Source organism: Salvia miltiorrhiza, unplaced genomic scaffold (genome assembly GCF_028751815.1).
Source record: "Salvia miltiorrhiza cultivar Shanhuang (shh) unplaced genomic scaffold, IMPLAD_Smil_shh fragScaff_scaffold_39, whole genome shotgun sequence".
NCBI classification, from domain to species: domain Eukaryota; kingdom Viridiplantae; phylum Streptophyta; class Magnoliopsida; order Lamiales; family Lamiaceae; genus Salvia; species Salvia miltiorrhiza.
This window is the reverse complement of record NW_026651458.1, coordinates 1,373,365-1,393,673: the sequence shown is the minus strand read 5'-3', so window position 1 is coordinate 1,393,673 and position 20,309 is coordinate 1,373,365. Positions and strand designations below refer to the sequence as shown.

The following is a 20,309-nucleotide window of genomic DNA, read 5'->3' as shown; positions in this document are numbered from 1 at the left end:
GTGTGGGGGGGTGTCTTGTTGTGTTTATGTTTTCAATTGGGCGAGATTGATCTTTCTATGCTTAGCTTGTTCTTTGAAACTTGCTAATTTTTATGAATTTGTGGAAGAGAACATGGTTTTCGATGTGAATTTCGGGATTGTGAACGAATGGTGGTTATTCTTGTTTTACTTTTGATATACGTTTCTTGTTTGTGCAAAGAATTTTGAGTTTTGTTGCAACATGATTGTAAGTAAGTAAAACATGATTTATCCGGTAGATGCTAGAAGGAGTGTTGTCATTGTGATTGCCTACGATCATATCCTTATCTGTGAAAAATGCTGGAAACCAGCTTTGAAATTGCCAGCTCTAAAACATCTGGCCAGTTCTGAAACATGACAGCTCTGAGTCTATGCTCCTCTAGTCCAACTATGAGCATTGGAAACCACGTGAAAAGACTTTGGATTACATCCAAATGGTTTTTATTTCATGAATTATGGCTCAACTATCGAAAACTTTAAGCACACAAAGTGTGAACAATGGTGATATTGATTATAAAGGCGATCACATTAGGGAATTCACTTCTAGCGGAGAATTGGGTCTGATCGAATTACTTGCATTACCGTTTTATTGCTTCATAAACTTTGAGTTACTTGCATGATCGAGAGATGTGTGTTGATTGTAAAATTTTGAATTGACTTTGTGAATGTTGGATGGAAATTAGCATTGTTGAAATCAATCTCTTCTTAGGATTCATACGGATTTTGCTTGAGGACAAGCAAAAGGCTAAGTGTGGGGGGAGGGTTGATTTATGCTTAATTGTTCTAAATTTTGGGTGTTGCATGTGTGTATTTTAAGATAAATCTTCTGAAAAATGGTGCGTTTTATGGGGCCGATGGAGAAAGAGGTGTGGTGGTGGAGAAGGGCGGCAGGGCGACGGCAGAGAAGACTTGGAGAGGCTGAGTGGAGCTCTGGTGATGGCGCTAGAGGAGCGAAGGGGGCGGCGGATCTGGTGATGGTGGTGGGGGAGGCCGATGGAAAAAGAGGTGTGGTGGTGGAGAAGGGCGGCAGGGCGACGGAGGGGGAGGCGGTGGCTCTGGAGATGATGGTGGGGGAGGCCGGTGGAGAAAGAGGTGTGGTGGTGGAGAAGGGCGGCGGGGCGGCGGCAGAGAAGACTTGGAGAGGTGAGAACTGTGTTTTTCGTTTTAGGGAATTATTTTTTTATTTTTATTTTATATGTGTCAATTTTTAGTCATAGTCGGCGCCATGTCAGCTTGTAATTGCCAACTCAGATCGGAGCATCACCGAAGGTAAAAATCATGGCAAAATTGATCAGTTGGTTAAGTTCAGGAAAAATTTGATAAAAAAAAAGAAGTTTATGAAAAACTTGAAAATCGGCCCAAAGTTCATGATTTTTCACGTAATTAATCAAAAAAATTAATAATTATGTAAAAATTCATAAACTTTGACGTTATTTGCCTTAAAATAAACACAGTAACTTTTATTGGAAAATGGAATCTTTTCAATCACCAGTCACGTTTAAAACGGCCATGTTGTCATCTGTCGTAAGACAGAGGTACAGATACATACGATACGAGTATATGTATATACAAATACACGAACACACACAGAGAAAGAGAGACGCACACAAGAGTTCCTCCTCTTCGAGTCTGTGAGGGCAGGGCAGCACACGCAATTATTGCGCTGATCATGGAAGAGTTTCTGGAGCAATGCCAACAGTCCGGTGATGCAGCCTACAGTGCGTTACGATCACTCCTGGAGCGCCTCGAGGACCCGGCTACCCGAACCGAAGCCCGGATCTTCCTGTCGGAGCTCCAGAAACGTTTCAGCTCTAAGGAAGACTCCGACCGCTGCCTCCGGACTTACCATTTCCAAATTCAGGACATTTACGTCGAGCAATATGAAGGTATACGCTCTATATACGTGTAGATGTACGTGTATTTATTTGCTGTATGAGTATATCATTATACAGTCGCTTCGATTTTGACTGACAATTTGTGCGGGCAACGGTTAACGCGGGCCACAAATTTGGATACTTTTTTCAGTAAAAAAGTCAATTGTGAACGTTGATTCACTCTGTTCATTTTTGGAGTTTACCAAACAGCTCTTTTGTGTGTGTCTGTGTTGTGGTGGGGGCAATTTTAACCGGAAACTGAAGATGGACCAATTATTAGGCTGACGAAATTTGCAAAAGAGAAATTCTGCTTTTTGACTAAATGAATATAGAGCTATGGTTTTTAGTATTGCTGACAATTTAGTTGGGAAATTTTGATTTGGCGGGTCAAGCTTCTATGAAATAATCTATGAACAGATTATAGCCATTCATGTCATGCAAGGATTAATGTGCTACAGTTTGTGACATTTGCTGGTGCATCAAAGCAAAATAAACGTTAATGTGGTTTACAGAGCTGGTTTGTAACTGTAGTTGGAAATAAACTTGAGATTTGTTGTGATCCTTGGATGAGCTGCTGGTGACAGCCTTTTGTGGACAATATTGGGAAAAATGATTTTAATGTGAAAAAAGAATATTAGGTTTATTTTCCACAGTGGAATGCGGAATGCTATTCATTTCGATCCAATAATGGAGAAAATGTCAGGGAGTCCTCGTTACATTGTATTTCTTTCAATTGTTGTATTCCCCTTATTTATGTCTAATTTCTCGTGGTTTCTATTTTCTCTTTCATTACCTTTGAATTTGGATGGAATCAAGGACACTAACCTGGAGGAGTTTTGAGAGTATTTGGTGGGACTTGAACTCATCATCATTTCTTCATATTGCAGGTTACCAGAAGAGGAAGAAACTTACAATGATGGTGATACCCAGTATCTTTATACCTGAGGATTGGTCCTTCACTTTTTACGAGGGGCTCAATAGGCACCCGGACTCCATTTTTAAGGACAGGACAGTAGCTGAACTTGGCTGTGGAAATGGATGGATATCCATTGCAATTGCAGAGAAGTGGTTACCGTCGAAGGTTCATGATCCCTTTAACTTACATCCTAAATGTTTATCTCGTTGTTTAATGAAGTCTCTGTCTTGTTATGCATGTATTCTTATATTTGGTTGGGACTTGGATATCTGGGAAATAAGGTCTCTGATGTGCTTCAATACTATTTTCAGGTATATGGGCTTGATATCAATCCAAGAGCTGTGAAGATTTCCTGGATAAACCTATACTTGAATGCTCTAGATGGCAATGGCCAGCCAATTTATGATGAGGAGAATAAAACTTTACTCGACAGGGTTGAGTTTTATGAATCAGATTTGCTATCTTACTGCAGAAATAATAATATTGAACTTGAGAGGATTGTTGGATGCATACCACAGGTATCTTGATTAATTGTAAAATGGTTATGTCGATTGTGTGCATGATAATGCTTTCATGTTCATAAAATACAGCAGTCATATATTGCGATTATGTTAAAGTGATATGGAGACTTTCAAATATTCTAATCTTCCTCTTCTTTTCAGATTCTGAACCCTAATCCAGATGCAATGTCCAAAATGATTACGGAGAATGCTAGTGAAGAATTCTTACATTCTTTAAGCAACTACTGCGCCCTTCAGGTCACACGCTATGTCATCTGTGGATTCATATAGGCTAATAGATGGGTTCTAATGCTGCAAGACAAAGTTAATATAGTAATCTCACAGTTACAGTTTAAATCATTGCATATTATGAATATGTTTTTGTAAGAAACAACCTGCTGGATTGTATGGCCTTCAAGTTTTATACCTGACCTTGTTATCACTCACTCCAATATGCTGTCATGTTTTTATTTCTTTTGATTCTCTAAATTCGTTGTCTACTACTCTTCATACCTGTTACTTTTACAAATTAAATAGACTGCTAGTTGATCAGGTCCTGTACTGATAGCTAATTGTATCTATGCATTACATGAGATGGAGCGAAGTAACTGAATGCATAAAAATGGATGTCTTCTGTTCATTTAGTGCAAGAAATTCCATCTCTGTGCGGGCTATCAGATTGAATTTGTATGTCCTGTCCATAGGCTATTTCATTCCATCCTCTTTGCAATTATTAGACAGAGAAAAAGCTGTCTGTCACGTTCTGAATTACTTTGATACCTCTTTGTCTATTTAAAACGCAAAAGGAGCTGGCTTCAGTGTTTCTTGAGCTAGTATTTGTTCTTTTCAGGGCTTCGTGGAGGACCAATTTGGTTTAGGTCTCATTGCGAGGGCCGTCGAGGAAGGGATATCTGTAATAAAACCTTTGGGTATTATGATCTTCAATATGGGAGGTCGCCCTGGCCAAGCTGTATGTGAACGTTTATTCGAACGCCGTGGTCTTCAAGTTGACAAGCTTTGGCAGACCAAAGTTCTTCAGGTTCTACCCTAACTTTCTGAACATTTTAAATCGATGCAAGACCACAAGTTTTAGATATTTCTATCGCAGGCTGCTGACACAGATATTTCAGCGTTAGTTGAAATTGAAAAGAATAGTCCTCACCGTTTTGAGTTCTTTATGGGACTTTCTGGAGATCAACCAATTTGTGCACGAACAGCATGGGCATATGCGAAAGCTGGTGGCCGTATTTCTCATGCTTTATCAGTATATAGTTGTCAGCTCCGACAACCTAATCAGGTTTGATATTTTTTCATGATTAAGAGTTAGATGATACAGACTTAAACAATTATGGATGTGGTCCTGCTAGGAAAGTGAGGCTGAAGCTGGTTTGCTGCTTGACAGGTTAAAAAGATATTTGAGTTTCTCAGGAATGGATTGGATGATATCAGAAGCTCCTTAGACTTGTCCTTTGAAGAAGATTCTGTCGCAGATGAGAAGATTCCATTCCTCGCTCATCTTGCTAATGTTCTAAAACATCTCTCTTTTTTTCCTTTTGAACCACCAGCAGGAAGTAGACGTTTCCGTGGCCTTATTGCCAACTTTATGAATACATACCATCACATCCCACTTACTGCAGATGTAAGGAACACTGTTACTCTCAATCTTATAACAGTACATCGATATTCTTGTTCACTGTGATTTGGCTACCTAAGATTCACTTGAGATTCTTTTGTTCTTGCTTTGGTTAAAGCTGTTGTGGGTTTGTTACTGTAATCTCTTTCCCTTGTGTGCAAATACCAACTAAGTAGCGTATTGTGGACTTCTCCTGGTGGACATTGTTTATTGAGTTTAAAGAAAGATTTCTGAATACATGTTGAGTACATGTGACCTGTAGAAAGCTGTTACCAGGAACCACTTCCATGGGAATATTAGAGTAGATATAATATGTTGTTTGCACCTATTTCAGCTGTTAGGCAGTTGGTGCATTACATATTTACATCCCATAATTTTTTCTCTGTACCTATTTCAGCTCTTAGGCAGTTGATGCATTGCATCCTATAATTTGCCAACACCAAATACAATCGATACAAGAAACTCAGTTCATCGCAGTTAATCGAGTTCTTATGGAGGGAAGCACATTTCTTAGAGTGATGGGGTTTGTTGCTGAATTTCTAGAGGGGGGGGGGGGGGGGGGGGGGTCATAACCCATTTTTCCTGATATATGGGATCCTTAACTTGAAATCTGATGTCTGAAATTAAGACATGTTCTCTGATCTGTGATTATAAGCAGATGAGAATATATCTTTTTTACCCTTGATTAAGGATAACATTATGGATTAGTGCTTCATTTTGGGTTTTGTTTGGACTGTGAGCTCAATCACATCACAGTAAGGTAAGCAACTATGCTCTATGAAGCTCAATAAGAACACATATCTTAGTACTCCAAGAGTTGAATATTAGTAGTGAAAAAGATAAACTATATTAAACTTCGAAGAACCTTGCTTTACTTATGAGCACGAAAACTATATTCTCACCTATAAGTCATTACGCAAGGTAGGAAAAGCACTTTGAGTTAGATCTTAGTGATATGTTTGCCTTCTGGACTTCTGAGTTTGACAGAAGTATATGTCTGTCATGAATTTACAGTGGTGGACATTATGTCACTTCTTCCATATATGGCTCTCTTTGCAAGTCTCTTTTGTGGAGTGGAATTTGACTTGGTTTTTCCGGGAAAGGAAAAAATATCTGATTTTTTTTTTTGTCATCTAAAGTTTATTAAATTTGTATCTTTGCTGCATTCAAGTATACTCGACACTGGCTTTTAGTTTCCTGAGATTCTTGGACATGATTGATAACCTGTGGACATTTTTCTCAATCTAGATTTGTATTGTTCACCAGTTTTTTACTTTCCTAACAAAGTTAAACAATGTTTCTTCAACACACGAGTAAATTATGAAACTTTCCAACCATCTAATTTGTTTCTCTGTTCTTTTTCTTGCTTTGTGGGCCAGAATGTTGTTGTGTTTCCTTCAAGGACTGTGGCAATTGAAAGTGCTCTACGTTTGTTGTCTCCACGCCTTGCCATTGTTGATGAACAATTGTCACGATATTTACCGAAGCAATGGCTAACAAGCTTAAAAAATGTTGAGGTAAGGTGATGCTAAAAATGTTTTTCATTCTTTCTTTTCATCACCTTTTGTATCATTATGGTTTTTTGGCTTTTCTCTTCTCAGGTTTTGAGTTTTATTGACATGTCTAGATATTTAATTGATAAATTTGGCTTCTTTACTAAAATAAGGATAAAACTAAAACAAACAAATCTTTTCAATTTAAGGATTCACATTCTACTCTAAGCTGGTGTTTCACTACTAATCAAGTTTCTAGAGTTACAGTACCATGGTTAATCAGTTCACCAATTGAAGATTACCCCCCCTCTCTTGGCTTTACCTTCAAATATGGATTTCAAGATTGTGCCCTCAACTACTCACTGTTAAGGTTCTCAGCAGTTTTTTTTTCTTCACATGAATATTCATTCGACTCATTCCGAAATTCAAAATAGTCCATATCTGAATAGGCTTATGTAACATATATACTGCCAGTTTTGGAATGCATAAGTTGGCGATCTCAAGATGGTCGATTGAAGCATTATAATATGATATGTTTGTTACCTCGTTTCCTATGGTATATATATGTGCAGGATAACTAGAAAGAAATCTTGACATTGATAGTTTAATGATTGTTCTATTAGTATCAATTTTTCTTATTTCCAATTTGTTGATGTTTCTTTTGGAGGCTTTTCGAAAGTTCTTTTCATCGTCACTAAATTTGAGAGATGCTGCAAGCTTCCCTTTCTTCACAAGTTCTTTTTCTTTTGCAGAAGACAGAAACCAGACAAAACTCAGAGGAAGTTATCACAGTCATTGAAGCACCACGCCAGTCAGACTTGATGGTAGACCTAATAAAGAAGTTAAGACCAGAAGTGGTAGTGACTGGGCTGGGTAAATTTGAGTCAGTTACTAGTTCAGCCTTTGAGCATCTACTGGATACGACAAGAGAAATTGGGTGTCGATTGTTTTTGGATATATCTGACCACTTTGTGCTATCCAGCCTTCCAAGTTCCAATGGAATCCTCAAGTATCTTGCAAGAACTCCTCTGCCTCCACACGCGACAATTGTTTGTGGCTTACTGAAGAATCAGGTGACATATTTGTATGTGTTGGTGTGTTAAGTATATCATTTCTAATAAAATTACAGATTTAGTCGGCTCTGAATGACGCTTGATGAATCTGTCTTAAAAACTTTTGCTTGTTGTTTACGATTAACCCTTGGTAGTGATTAATCTAATGGTATATCATCCAATGATTTTTTCTGTGGATGATGCTTGATGTTGTCTTAAAAGCTTCTGCTTGTTGTTTGTGATTAATCCTCGGTAGTGATTAATGTAATGGTAATATATCATCCAACAGTTTTTTCTCTGGAATCCAGGTGTATAAGGATTTGGAAGTGGCCTTTGTGATATCAGAGGACAAGGAAATGTTCAAAGCTCTATACAGGACTGTTGAACTTCTACAGGGAAGTACTGCAATAATTAGTCAGTTGTACTATGGTTGTCTGTTCCATGAGCTTCTGGCTTTTCAGCTTGCTGATCGACACCCACGTGCACAGGTTAGTCTGTTCGTGGACTTTTTTGTTATGCTGTTTATAAGTTCCTAGTTGAGTAATTGAGAGGTCTGCTCGCGGTTAAGGATCTTGACCATCATATTTAGTTTTATAGTTGTGAAAGGTAATATCTAGTGATAAAAAAACTGACTATCTGTATATTATCTATGTATTTCTACCAACTTTTACAGCTTGAAAAGCTACAATGCAATTTCGCAGGTTTCAAACTATTTGGTGTCTCATGGTCATACATTGAACCTTACGTAGTACTAGTATTGTTAGTTTATAATACACACAGAAATATCTGAATTTTGCTTTTTATGTACTTCTCGACGACTTGACCCAAGGATTTTCACAGAATCATAGCAGTTATAGCCTTTAAACCGGATCTGTATAATATATCCAATCAAGTTAAACTTGGTGATCGCCCATGCTGCTCTAAACGCTCCAATAGAAAGGAATATGGTAAAGATCCGCCAAGAGGGATTAAAGTTTATTCCCGACGAAAGCACAAGACCAAAGATGCTAGCTGGAGAGTTCTTATTTTATTATCAAAGATATTTACTTTTCGGGCCTTAGTAGGAAGTAGTATTGGGCCTTGGGAAGTAGAGTATTTATATTTGCTTCTACGTAAATTAGGGATCATCTAGCTTGCAGCGTACGCTGTGGACGGAAACTCAGTTTCTGTGGCCTCGCGAAGGATTTGTTCTATTGTTCTTGAATCTCTCTTTCATAATCGAGTTCTTTAGTTTTCCTACCTTCAGAATAGCGATTAATTTCTTGTCTTGTACCTTCAATAGTACAAATCAAAATTTTAGGATTATATAACCAAGTATTGTACCCGTTGATTTTCCTTAGAGAAATGCTGAGAAGACAGTTGCTACCAAGCTTAACGGAGTTTCCAGTTTGACTTGCCCAGTACTTGATCGTGCTGAGTTCTCAATAAATGAATCTGATGAGTCTTCTCTGGTTCACATGGATGTCGACCAAAGCTTTTTGCCAATAACCACACCAGTTAAGGCTGCAATATTCGAGAGTTTTGCCAGGCAGAACATAGCAGAATCTGAGACAGATGTTACGGACAGCATTAGACGTCTGGTTAAAAGCAGCTATGGCTTTTCGTCTGACAGCGACACGGAGTTCATATATGCTGGGTCTCCTGCAGAACTTCTCACTAATTTGATGATCTGCTGCGCTCAAGAGGGTGGAACTCTTTGCTTCCCAACTGGTTCAAATGGAAATTATGTATCTGCTGCAAGATTTTTGAAGGTTAACGTTGTAACAATCCCAACAAATCCAGAAGTAGGGTACAAACTGACTGAAGAAACGCTTTCTTGCACCTTGGAGGCTGTTAAAAAACCATGGATCTATATATCTGGTCCAACTATCTCTCCAACTGGCTTGGTTTACAGTAATGAAGAGATTAGTAAGTTATTGTCTGTATGTGCAAAGTTTGGAGCGAAGATAATTTTGGATACCTCATTCTCAGGAGTGGAGTATAGTTCGAAGGGATTTGATGGCTGGAATCTGGGAGCTACACTACAGAAACTTTCATCTGCTAATCCAGCCATTTGTGTATGTCTACTTGGGGGATTATTTTTCAAGATGCTTGCTAGTGGGCTTAAATTTGGATTTCTACTCATGAATCAGCCTTCGCTGGTGGATGCTTTACATAGCGTTGGTGGAGTAAGCAAACCCCACAGCACTATCAAGTACACTGTGAAGAAATTACTGGATTTTGGGGAGCAAGAAATGCAGGATCTGTTGAAAGGCATAGCCGAACAGATTGAAAAGCTGAGAAGTAGATTTAAATCATTGAAGCAGGTAAATATTTCAAACGTTTACTCGTTCACAGCTCATATCATAAGCTATGTTTCCTAATCATTTGCAAGTTCTGTGTGTTCGACCGAATGATCACAGATCATGCAAATCATGGCTAAAGCTAAATATGTTGTAATTTTGTTGTGACAGACACTTGAAAATAGTGGTTGGAAGGTGCTCGAGGCTGAAGCTGGTGTCTCCATAGTAGCAAAGCCATCTGCCTACTTGGGCAAGACCATCCAACTGAATGATGGCTCAGGAAACCGAAAAATCAAGCTCGACGACACAAACATCCGAGACGCGATGCTCACCAGCACCGGTTTGTGCATCAATAGCGCGTCTTGGACTGGAATTCCTGGTTACTGCCGCTTCACCATTGCCCTGGAAGATAAAGATTTCAAGCGCGCACTGGATTGCATTACTCAGTTCAAAAGCTTGGTTTGTTGAGTGAAAATATATGTTGTTGTTATGTGACGCAAGTTGCATACTATGTTATTTTGCAACTACATTGTTGTGGAATGAATTGATTCATCATCCAAATTGATGTAGCACCTCAAAATTAATGGACTACAAGCTACATGTTTCGTGTGTACTAGGGCACATGTGTGTTGTATTTAATGTTAATAAAAACAAGAAATTGAAAATTACAGTATCTGTGATGATTTTGTTTATTTTGTGCTTGCTCGCCAAAAATCGTAGGTAACTGGAATTTTATGGTCAGTTATTTTGTGCCCTACTACAGACCCTGCTGCCACTCATGGGATATACAATGCATGTATCAACACTATCTATTTGTACAATGGTGGTCATTACATTCAAAAAAAATATAAATGTTCCGTTTGTATATAATACTAAAATTAATAATAATTTATGTTGGTTCTGAGAGGGGATGTACCAATTGCAAATTTTCCTTGCTATACAGAGTATATGTTGTAAAATAGGTTGAGCTTATAATAAGTCATCTAGAATGATTCAGTTCATCTGACCAAATAGTAAGCTGATTGGTAATTCAGGTAAGTTTGTCTAACTTAGTATTCAGTTAGCAAATGATTCAGTTCATCTGACCAAATAGTAAGCTGATTGGTAATTCAGGTAAGTTTGTCTAACTTAGTATTCAGTTAGCAATCCTATTGGGTGGACTGATAACTAATGATCCAGGTAAGCCTATCTAACTTAGTATTCAGTTAGCAATCCTATTAGTTGCTCGTAAGCGGAATGTGGTGGTTAAGTTACTCTCTTAGTACAAAAATATCTGCTGAAATGGAAATTTTATTAAAAGCAAAAAACAAAAAACGAAAAAAACCTAAGCCCTGAGAGCACAGACACAAACTGAGGGTCGGACCTCATTAAAACCCCTTTAAGGTAAACTCAAAGAGAAAATCCTTAAAAGGGAAAAAGAGTGCCCGTCTAAAAAGGAACAGGAAGACCGGTGGTAAGCGAAGAAGGGACAACCTCAGAGACTCCGGCCGATCCATCGTCCCTAGGAAGCCCGGGTTACCGACCGAAAAGCGAAATCACAAAAAGCAAAAACTAAGACAGAAACTCGAGAATTCTTCTTGATTTTTCCACGACAAGTTCAATTTTCAATTATCAATTTCGTGAGTTTTATTCTCTCTTGAGAGTTTTCGAATTGTTCTTGATTTTTCCAAGACGAGTTCAATTATCGACGTAACGGCGAGTCGACCAACCCTCGTCGGGTGTTATTCATCGTCCCTGAGTTGTTGTGTCAACATCACGTTAGAATATAGGGAATTTGTTCCGCCTATATCATTATGTGGATTAGATTCAGAGGTTTTAAGATATTCCATCATCTGTTGTTTTAAGTCTTATGTTTTGCGTGTTTGTTTGAACGGTCAAGCAAGGATCGTATCATTTTGGCACCAGAGCTGCATTTCGTATCCATGTTTTGTTTCGTTTACTTTCTTCGTATCAATGGTAGAAGTTTTAGGATTTCGTCTGTTCGCTTCTAGGGTTCTGTCGTTTGATTCCTTTCCGTGTTTTCCATATACCTTCCATAACTTTTCGAGATTTCCATATTTTCCTACGAGATTATCATCCGATTTTTAAGTGCCATAACATACAACCCCAAGAGATCATTATACTCGTCATACACGCCCATACACATCCAACATCCATTGTCGACTTAATCTGGTCGCCAATTGGTCATACTTCATATTTTCATTTCGTTCTTGAGATTTTCCGAATCTACATCTTATGAAGGTTTTTTTTTTAAACATTTTTTGTTTCTTTGTTTCCTTGGGTCGTGTAGAGTCTTTCGGGGCATCATCTGCGTGAACTTTTTCCAACTTTTAATTAAATCTCGTAGTGTTTTCTGGTTTCCTTGGGTAGTATAGAGCGTGTTGAACCCATTTCTGTGCGACACGTTTTTGGGTTTTCAGTTTCCGTTTCTTTGTGTCTTTCATTTTCGTGGGGTAGTGTAGAGCCTTTTGAGTCGGTTTGTTGTTGTGGTGTCTTGCGGAATGTTTTTTTTTCGTGGTCTCGTTTGTTTGTTGGTATTGAACTCAGTTGGTAGATTGAAGGAATTCGATTCCTTGAGAGAGAACTTGAGTGGAAAAAGGCAAGAGAGAATGAGATTATTGAAGGCAAAAAAAAGTCATTGATTTGCGTGATACACGAGTACTAAGTGATTCATTATTGAGTGATACACGAGTGCTTGTGAGGTGGTGAGGTTCTTTTGTTTTTGCTAACCACTTTTTTGTTTCTGTGTCAATATGTCAAAGAAAGATGATCAGGGTTCAAATTTAGAGGATCATCCTACTGTTGATCAAAAGGCGAAGTTCATGATGGAGGCACTTAAGACAGAATTGGAAAATATTCTAAGATCGGAATTGGAGGTGGTGTATGATAGGATCGACCAGATCGAGCAGGCTCAGTCCAGAGAGACCAATTCCACTGGAGGAGGCAGAGGCGGTAGATGAGGACGTGGTGGTAGAGGATTTCGACCCTAGCAACGTCAGTATGAGGAGTTTGTGGAGGATGCAGAATATGAAGAAGAGGACTGGCATAGAGATGGTGGTAGACAAGATAAAAGATGAATATTCCCTCATTCCATGGGAAAAACGATCCAGAGTTGTATCTTAAATGGGAGAGAAAGGTGGAGCTTATGTTCGACTGTCATAACTATTCAGAGCTCAAGAAGATGAAGTTGGCCGCGATAGAGTTCTCAGATTATGCACTTGTTTAGTGGGATCAGATGGTGACCAGTAGGAGGACAAACGATGAACCACCTATTCAGACTTGGCATGAGATAAAGACTGTGATGCGGAAGCGATTTTTGCCTAATCATTACTACCGAGAGCTTTTCAACAAGTTGCAGAATTTGAAGCAAGGGAGTAGGAGTGTGGATGAGTACTTTAAGGAGATGGAGATAGCCATGATTTGAGCTAATGTTGTGGAAGAACGAGAGATGACTTGCTTTCTTTGCCTGCTTCCTATCTATTGCCTAGATAACTTTATATGCTTTATTTCAATTACGCATTAGTTAATCAAAGAGAGAGTGTTAAACCCAACCTTTTGATTAGAGTGTTTATGTTTATTTCCTGCTTTCTGTGCGTAGCATGATCAAAGCCCTGTTTAGCCTTCCTTGTGAGACGACTTGGATTAGCTTACTACACTAGGACGACCTCGTAAGATTGTGAATCAATCCCTTAGGTGTTTTGGGTTGAGTCAGACGGATGATAACACTCATGTTTCCATAGTTTTTAATGCTCATATGATGTTAATTTTATAGGAATTTGAGTGTTGGATGATTATTTTGTGCTTATACTGCTTTATCTTGTGAAACATGATTCTTACTCAAACTTTGAAGGAATTTTTAGGATTATTGAGTTCGAATTTTGAAAAATACTAAGAAATAAAAGTTGTAGTTCGTCTCGATACGAGTTCGTGAGTACAAACGAATCACAAATCGCAGTTCAGACGAGAAAGTTATGACAAAAACAAGAAAGTCGCGCGCAGTAGCGAAACGGCGGCGACCGCCGCCTGTAGATGAAATTTTGGGAAGACGGCGGCGACCTGGCGGCGACCGCTGGGCAGACCGCCGAGTTTTCGGCAATGGTGGTGACCTTACGGTGATCTCCATGAGACCGCCGGCTGGGTCGCCGTGGGTCCGGAATTTTGATATTTTACGCGTTTTCTGTGTTATTTTCGAGCTCAAACTCTGTATTTTACCCTGACACTATATATAGGTTTTCTTGTGACCTATTTAGGGTTCCCAACTTTAGTTTTAAGTTCTATAGCTTTTATTTTTCATTATTTTTCCAGTTTTTAGAGCTTGGATTGGATTTCTGCAATGATTGAAGATTCAAGATCATTCTTTCAGTTTTATTTAATACAGTTCTTTCAATTGCGTTCTTTTTAATTATGCTTATGTTTTATTTTAATGTGTCTGGCTAGGTTTTTTATCTGATTCTAGGGCTTGTAAATAGTTAATTAGATTCATGTGGTTTATTTGTTAGTACCTATTTACCTTCCAGTTTATGATTCATAATTCCTGATGCTTGATTTCTTGTGGATTATCTGGCCAATAATTTGCATGTGTAGCTATTCGGTTTGAGACCTAGCGAAGATAGCTGTTTAGCGGATTCAGGAATGTATGATATGATCTTAACCTTGAGACATAACGGAGATAGGTGGATCATAATGAGCCATTCTTATGAGCTATTGGGAGTTACTAGATTTTCTTGAAACCTAGCGGAGATAAAGAATTTACTAATCTACGATCGTTGCTGCTCTAGCGAGAGTGATTGATTAATTAAGTGGTCTCTCATCATAACTGGATTAAATTGGTTAATAGGATTAATAGATTTATTGTGTGGATTTAGTTAATGAAATTACTACCCTAGGATCAGTTGTTTTTATGATTTGATTTTTCTCCGTGAACTTTATTTGTTGCTGATTGAGTTTAGTTTTAATTAAACCTTCTTCATGTTTTGTTGCCTGTCTACTGTTATAGTTTGTTTAGGGAATAGCTAGGGTTATTTCGATTTTCAGTCCCTGAGGATACGATATTTGACTTGCTATTTATGCTATGATTACACCGTGTTAGTTGCGGTATTTTTATTGCTAGGAAAATAGTGATCAACGGACCAAATCACGTTCACCCTGCCCCTGTCGTGTCTTTCCATCGTGTCCAGCCATCGTGATCACGGTGGTTGGACACAATCGTATCCACGACCATGTTGACGATCGTGTGTTATTATTATTTGAAATTTTTGATGTTATATTCGATTAATTTAAGTTTGAACATGTCATATATCTTCTAAACAACATTTTAATACATAGTTAATCGAAAAAAATTATCTTAAAACACATAATTAAAGTGTTTGTGTGAAATGTGTCATGAAACTATAATACATTCTATAAAATCTTATAAGTATTTTCTAACTAGATATTCATAGATCTCAATGTATATAACCTCAAATAGTTTAATTAGGATTAGAAATCAAGCTTGATTGATAAAATATGATTTTAAACATAATATAATATATTAAACAAGTCAATAATCATATTTAAATTCAAAATTGAATTATTTTAATAATTACACGATGACTCGCACAAGTCATCGTGCCCATGGTCGTGAGTAAGCCATCATGGGCACGGTCGTGTCAAACCATCAAGGACACGACGGTAGGACACAATCGTGTCTTTCCATCGTGTTCAGCCATCGTGATCACGACGGTTGGACACGATCGTATCCACGACCGTGTGGATGATCGTGTGATTATTATTTTTCAAAATTTATGATGTTTTATTTGATTAATTTAACTTTGAACATGATATATATCTTCTAAACAATATTTTAATACATAGATAATCGAATTTTTTTTATCTTAAAACACATAATTAAAGTGCTTGTGTGAAATGTGTCATGAAAACTATAATAGATTCTATGAAATGTTATACTCCCTCCGTCCACAATTTAATGCCCTACTTGCCTTTAAAAATTTGTCCACAATTTAATGCCCTATTGTGCTTTTTGTACACTTTTACTCTTCTTCTTTTCCTATATTTACTACCCTTTGCCACTAATGGACCCACCTTAAAACACCTTTATCATTTTTATATTCTATATTTATTACACTTTATTACTAGTGGACCCACTCACAACACCTTTATCACTTTAGTCAACTATCTTAATCACTTTAGTCAACTACCCTTATATTTCATCCACATCACATTTTTCAGCTTTCTTAGTCTCCGTGCCCATACTCAAATAGGGCATTAAATCATGGACGGAAGGAGTAAGTATTTTCTAACTAGATATTCATAGATCTCAATGTATTTCACTTCAAATAGTTTTATTTGGATTAGAAATCAAGCTTGATTGCTAAAATATGATTTTAAACATAATATAATACATTAAACAAGTCCTACTACGCCCTCTCTAAATCTCTGCACAGCCGACAGATCGCTAATATCAAGTAAAACCTTCTTAACCTCTTTGAATATTTCGGCCCTCAAATAAAGATTAACCCCACGGGTCACGTAGATCAATATAGGTCTTTTCCAATCACAATTAATCTACAAAATCAATATATTAAAAGCAATTAGAAAGATAATAATGTATTTTAATACAACAATTAAAAAAAATGGAGGGAAGGATGCCGTGATCACGATGGGAGGCACCCATCGTGGGCCATGTGTTAGATTTGTATACTGAAAGCAAGAACCTTTTATGCATGTATACAATGATTCCTACGTTCACTATTTAATCTTCTATCTGATTGTGTTCATGATTGCATATGTATGTTCCTTATCTCTATATAAGTAGATTATATGGTGTGTTGTAGATCACAGAAGACCATATAATTGGAATAACCTTAAGAGATATAAAATTATCACAGTCGAGATGACTCTAGGACGAGTCATTGTTTTAGGCTGCAGTATAGATGGAAGGAGTTTGTCTTGACTACTTGTCTATACTGGTACGTCATAACGTATTGATAGGATCACAGTGAGATGTATTCTTCTATCTGACATAAGTGAAGAATCAAGATCTCGGTGACTTAATAGAATCTTAATACTAATAAGTCTTCAAATATATATGTTGATTCGTATATCACTTTGATTTACTATGGGTGAGAGTTATATAGTAACTTGAGTACTCTGTATCTTGGGTGATAGCTGTTAATATATGATATTTGATTATTTGTATTAGTACCCGTATCCGGTATAGGATAATGACATCCCCTTAAGGAGCTCAATAAGGTTTATTGCGTTAAACCCTGCAGGTTGATTAAGTTCAGACGCAATAATAAAGTTTGAGTGGTACTGCTTAAAGATTACAAAGATATTAATTAATTTAAGCTGTCAGAGCTCTAATTAATTAATGGATGTCGGATATTTTAAATACGGAGATTTAATAAGTCTAAATACGAGCCCCAACTCATCACCGACAATAAAGGGGTAAGTCAGTATTGATTATCTAGTGGAATGAATTAATACTTATGAATTAATTATGATCTGGGCTGATCATAGAAATTAATTCATTGAAGGCTCATCTTTATTCCTTGTATCTGGTCCCTGGACTGGCCCAAAGTCTCATTGCCCTAGCTGGAGAATTCGTCCAGCACAGAAATAGCGCCCCAGCGCTGTATTTTTTGTATTTAAATACAGCTGTCTGCTCTCAGGAAACACATACAAATATTAGGGTTTTGAGAGCAGAGCAGAGCGGCGCTAGCGTGCAGGACTGAATTCTCTCTTGGGACTTTCATAGCTCGTTGTCCATCCAACGGTGAAAGCTGAGCGGGATACAGTTCAAAAGGTCAGAGCTGGAGTCGTTCAACTCGATCATCGATAGCCTTTGCATACAGCTTTCAAGTAAGTAATTCTAACTCCTATGTGCAGCACTTAAATTCATAGGTGCATGTTAGGGATTAATCGTTGTATGGTAAATTAAGATATCCAAGAAACGGTCTCGTTGGGGCTAATAATCCTTCACCATGGTCGTGGCCACGATGGCGCCGTCGAGGTCACGACCATGGTGAAGGATTATTAGCCTTAAATGAAAATCTGTAAACATACGTATGCGTATGATTCTTTGTTTGGTGGAGTTGAAATTTTCAGAATGTGAAACTCAAGAATTTTGTATCTGTGTGGCTTTGCTGGAAATAATACATGACGTGATAATCTCACTGAAATTAAAGTTTGTTGAATTGGATAAAGTTAGAAAATAAGACCTTGCAGTGTTTCTATGACTTGGTTATTCTCAGCAAGTGATTTACGCACTTTGGGTCCTTGCTTGCCAAATAATTTGTGCAAAAAAGGATGAGAGTTCTTCAGATGAAATTGGGGAGATAGTAAAGTAGTGTGAAGGTGTAGAAAGTGTGCTGCAAAGGCAAGCATGGCTAAGCCTGCTGTTGATGGGGAAAGGTAGGGATGGGATTGTTGAGTGGAGTGAATTGAGGGAGATGATTTGATAATTAAATCCCTCTGCTTTAAATAATCAAAACTGTAAAAATTTCTCAGGATTTTGCTAAATAAATAGCTCGTATAAATGTTCAATGCTCAATTTAAATAAATATGCAATGCATAAGAATTTAAATAACTTAAATTTACAAAGTATTTCTAAATCATTTTGTTGGAAATTTAAAATAAATCCTTTTTTATTTTATTCAACGTGAATCATCTTAACTCTAAGTTCAAAATTACTCTAAACTTAGTTACGAGGAATCGGGGTATTACACATATCCCTCGTGAGAGGCGGGTGAGCAACAACAACACACAAGGAAAGAGATTCTCATATCCATGATGGAACAACGACAATAATAAAATTCGAAAAGAAAAGGGGCGAGAAAAATGGAGAGAGTAACAGGGAGATAGACGGACGAAGTTGTTGGTGGTGGTGCCGGCGATGGCGGCTGTAGTTGCCACAACGCACAATAGGGGGAATTGGGGAATTGGAGAGTGGAGTGGCCGCGTTGGAGAGAAATGGGGAGGAGGCGACAATATTTGGGGTAGTGTTAGTTTTTATTTTAATTTTTTGTAATTATTTTTAAAAATATATTTTATTATATAAAAATATTTACCTAAAAATAGATTGATATTTTCAGTTTTTGTTTTTATGATTAATATTTTCTTTAATTAAAGAAGAAAGAAAGGCCGGTGGGAACCAAAAAAAAAAGGTTAAAAGATAAAATCATCTAAAATTTGAAATATCATAAAAATTCATTTCTCAAACTTTCCAGAATCCCCCAACTTCTCTCTAGAACAATGTACGCTCTCCCCACAACTCTAGAACCACGTACGCATCACCTATAAATTCCTTCCCTCACTCAGCATATAGCATCAGCATTGTATCTAGCAACACCACGCCTATCATCAAACTCGCATCAATGGAGAGAGCAAACCTCGCAATAGCCTTGTTCACCGCGGCGGCGCTTCTCCTGCCGCCCGTAACCACCGCACTGGTGCCCTACTCCCCGCGCTCCCTATGGGACCTGATGCTACCCCCCGACGACCCCTTCAAGATCCTGGAGCAGTCGCCGCTGGCCGCGGCCAGGGCCGCCGTGGACGAGAGTTCGGTGGCGCTGGCGCGGGCGGACTGGAAGGAAACGGCGGGCGAGCACCAGATCTCCCTCGACATCCCCGGCATGAGGAGGGAGGACATCAAGATCGAGGTGGAGGAGAACCGCGTGCTCCGCGTGAGTGGGGAGCGGAGGACGGAGGAGGAGGCGGAGGGCGAGCGGTGGCACAGGGTGGAGCGGACGGCGGGGAAGTTCTGGCGGCAGTTCAGGATGCCAGCAAATGCGGACATGGAGAAGGTGAGCGCCCGGTTGGAGGATGGAGTGTTGAGGATCAGTGTGCCAAAGGTGAAGGAGCAGGAGGCGAAGAAGGAGCCCAAGATCATAACCATTGGCTCTGCAGACAAGGAGGAGAAGGATGTTGTGAAGCCCGCGGCCACCAAGAAAGAGCTCTGAGACCATCTTCCATCAACCGTTGCATGTGTGTTTTTTTCTTCTTCTTTTTCCTTGTTGCCAAAATGGATGTTTTTTGTTTTGAGGTTGGGTATGTTACTATGACTGTATAACATTTCAAGTTTTGTATAATAAAGTGTTGATTGTTATAATTTTCCATACCTCGTCGGTAAACAACAATGTGTTTTGCATTTACCCTCAATCTCTTCTGTTTTAGGAATTTTCCGTCCTTATTTTTAAATATTGATTTTTTTTTTATTTTTTTTTGTATTTTGTTGATTTTGAATATTGTTTTTTTTTTTTAGAATTACATATTCGAACTTTTAAGATTTGTTCTCACTGGGTTTCAAAAAAAAATTGTTCTTACTTTTGGATATTGCTAATTATTTAAATTTGAACTATGATTATCTATTTCCTTTTAAAAAAAACACTACTAAAAATTAAAATAGGGATAACGGTTCATACATAACGGTTTGAGTGCACTTTTAAATATACATAACAATTTTGGACATCTGTTATGTATGTATTGTTATCTAAATGTATTTATAACAGTATCAAATTAAACGTTATTACAATTAAACG

General features: G+C 38.0%; 2 protein-coding genes across 4 annotated transcripts; both read left to right on the top strand.

Annotated features, from left to right (window-relative positions):
- Window positions 1–1,481: 1,481 nt before the first annotated feature.
- Window positions 1,482–10,441, top strand: LOC131002915 (methionine S-methyltransferase-like). Of its 3 annotated transcripts, none has more exons than XM_057929404.1 (12): window positions 1,482–1,904; window positions 2,780–2,973; window positions 3,120–3,326; window positions 3,471–3,566; window positions 4,159–4,347; window positions 4,417–4,605; window positions 4,711–4,947; window positions 6,321–6,458; window positions 7,187–7,507; window positions 7,795–7,974; window positions 8,827–9,792; window positions 9,940–10,441. In XM_057929404.1, exons 1-12 carry the CDS (start codon window positions 1,688–1,690, stop codon window positions 10,234–10,236), a joined length of 3,231 nt encoding a protein of 1,076 aa, XP_057785387.1. In that variant the 5' UTR covers window positions 1,482–1,687; the 3' UTR covers window positions 10,237–10,441. The 3 variants fall into 3 exon arrangements, with proteins under 3 accessions (XP_057785387.1, XP_057785389.1, XP_057785388.1); XM_057929406.1 differs by lacking the exon at window positions 1,482–1,904 and adding an exon at window positions 2,169–2,409; XM_057929405.1 differs by lacking the exon at window positions 1,482–1,904 and adding an exon at window positions 2,169–2,590.
- An 8,534-nt stretch (window positions 10,442–18,975) lies between these two features.
- On the top strand, window positions 18,976–19,879 carry LOC131002964 (21.9 kDa heat shock protein-like). The gene has a single exon (XM_057929451.1). It carries the CDS (start codon window positions 19,146–19,148, stop codon window positions 19,728–19,730), a length of 585 nt encoding a protein of 194 aa, XP_057785434.1. The 5' UTR covers window positions 18,976–19,145; the 3' UTR covers window positions 19,731–19,879.
- Window positions 19,880–20,309: the final 430 nt, after the last annotated feature.

Coding starts and splice junctions, on each gene's coding strand:
- LOC131002915 (XM_057929404.1), top strand. CDS start 1,688: ATGGAAGAGTTTCTGGAGCAATGCCAACAGTCCGGTGATGCAGCCTAC. Junction 4,348..4,416: donor GGCAGACCAAAGTTCTTCAG/GTTCTACCCTAA, acceptor TTTCTATCGCAG/GCTGCTGACACAGATATTTC. Junction 7,508..7,794: donor GTGGCTTACTGAAGAATCAG/GTGACATATTTG, acceptor TCTGGAATCCAG/GTGTATAAGGATTTGGAAGT.
- LOC131002964 (XM_057929451.1), top strand. CDS start 19,146: ATGGAGAGAGCAAACCTCGCAATAGCCTTGTTCACCGCGGCGGCGCTT.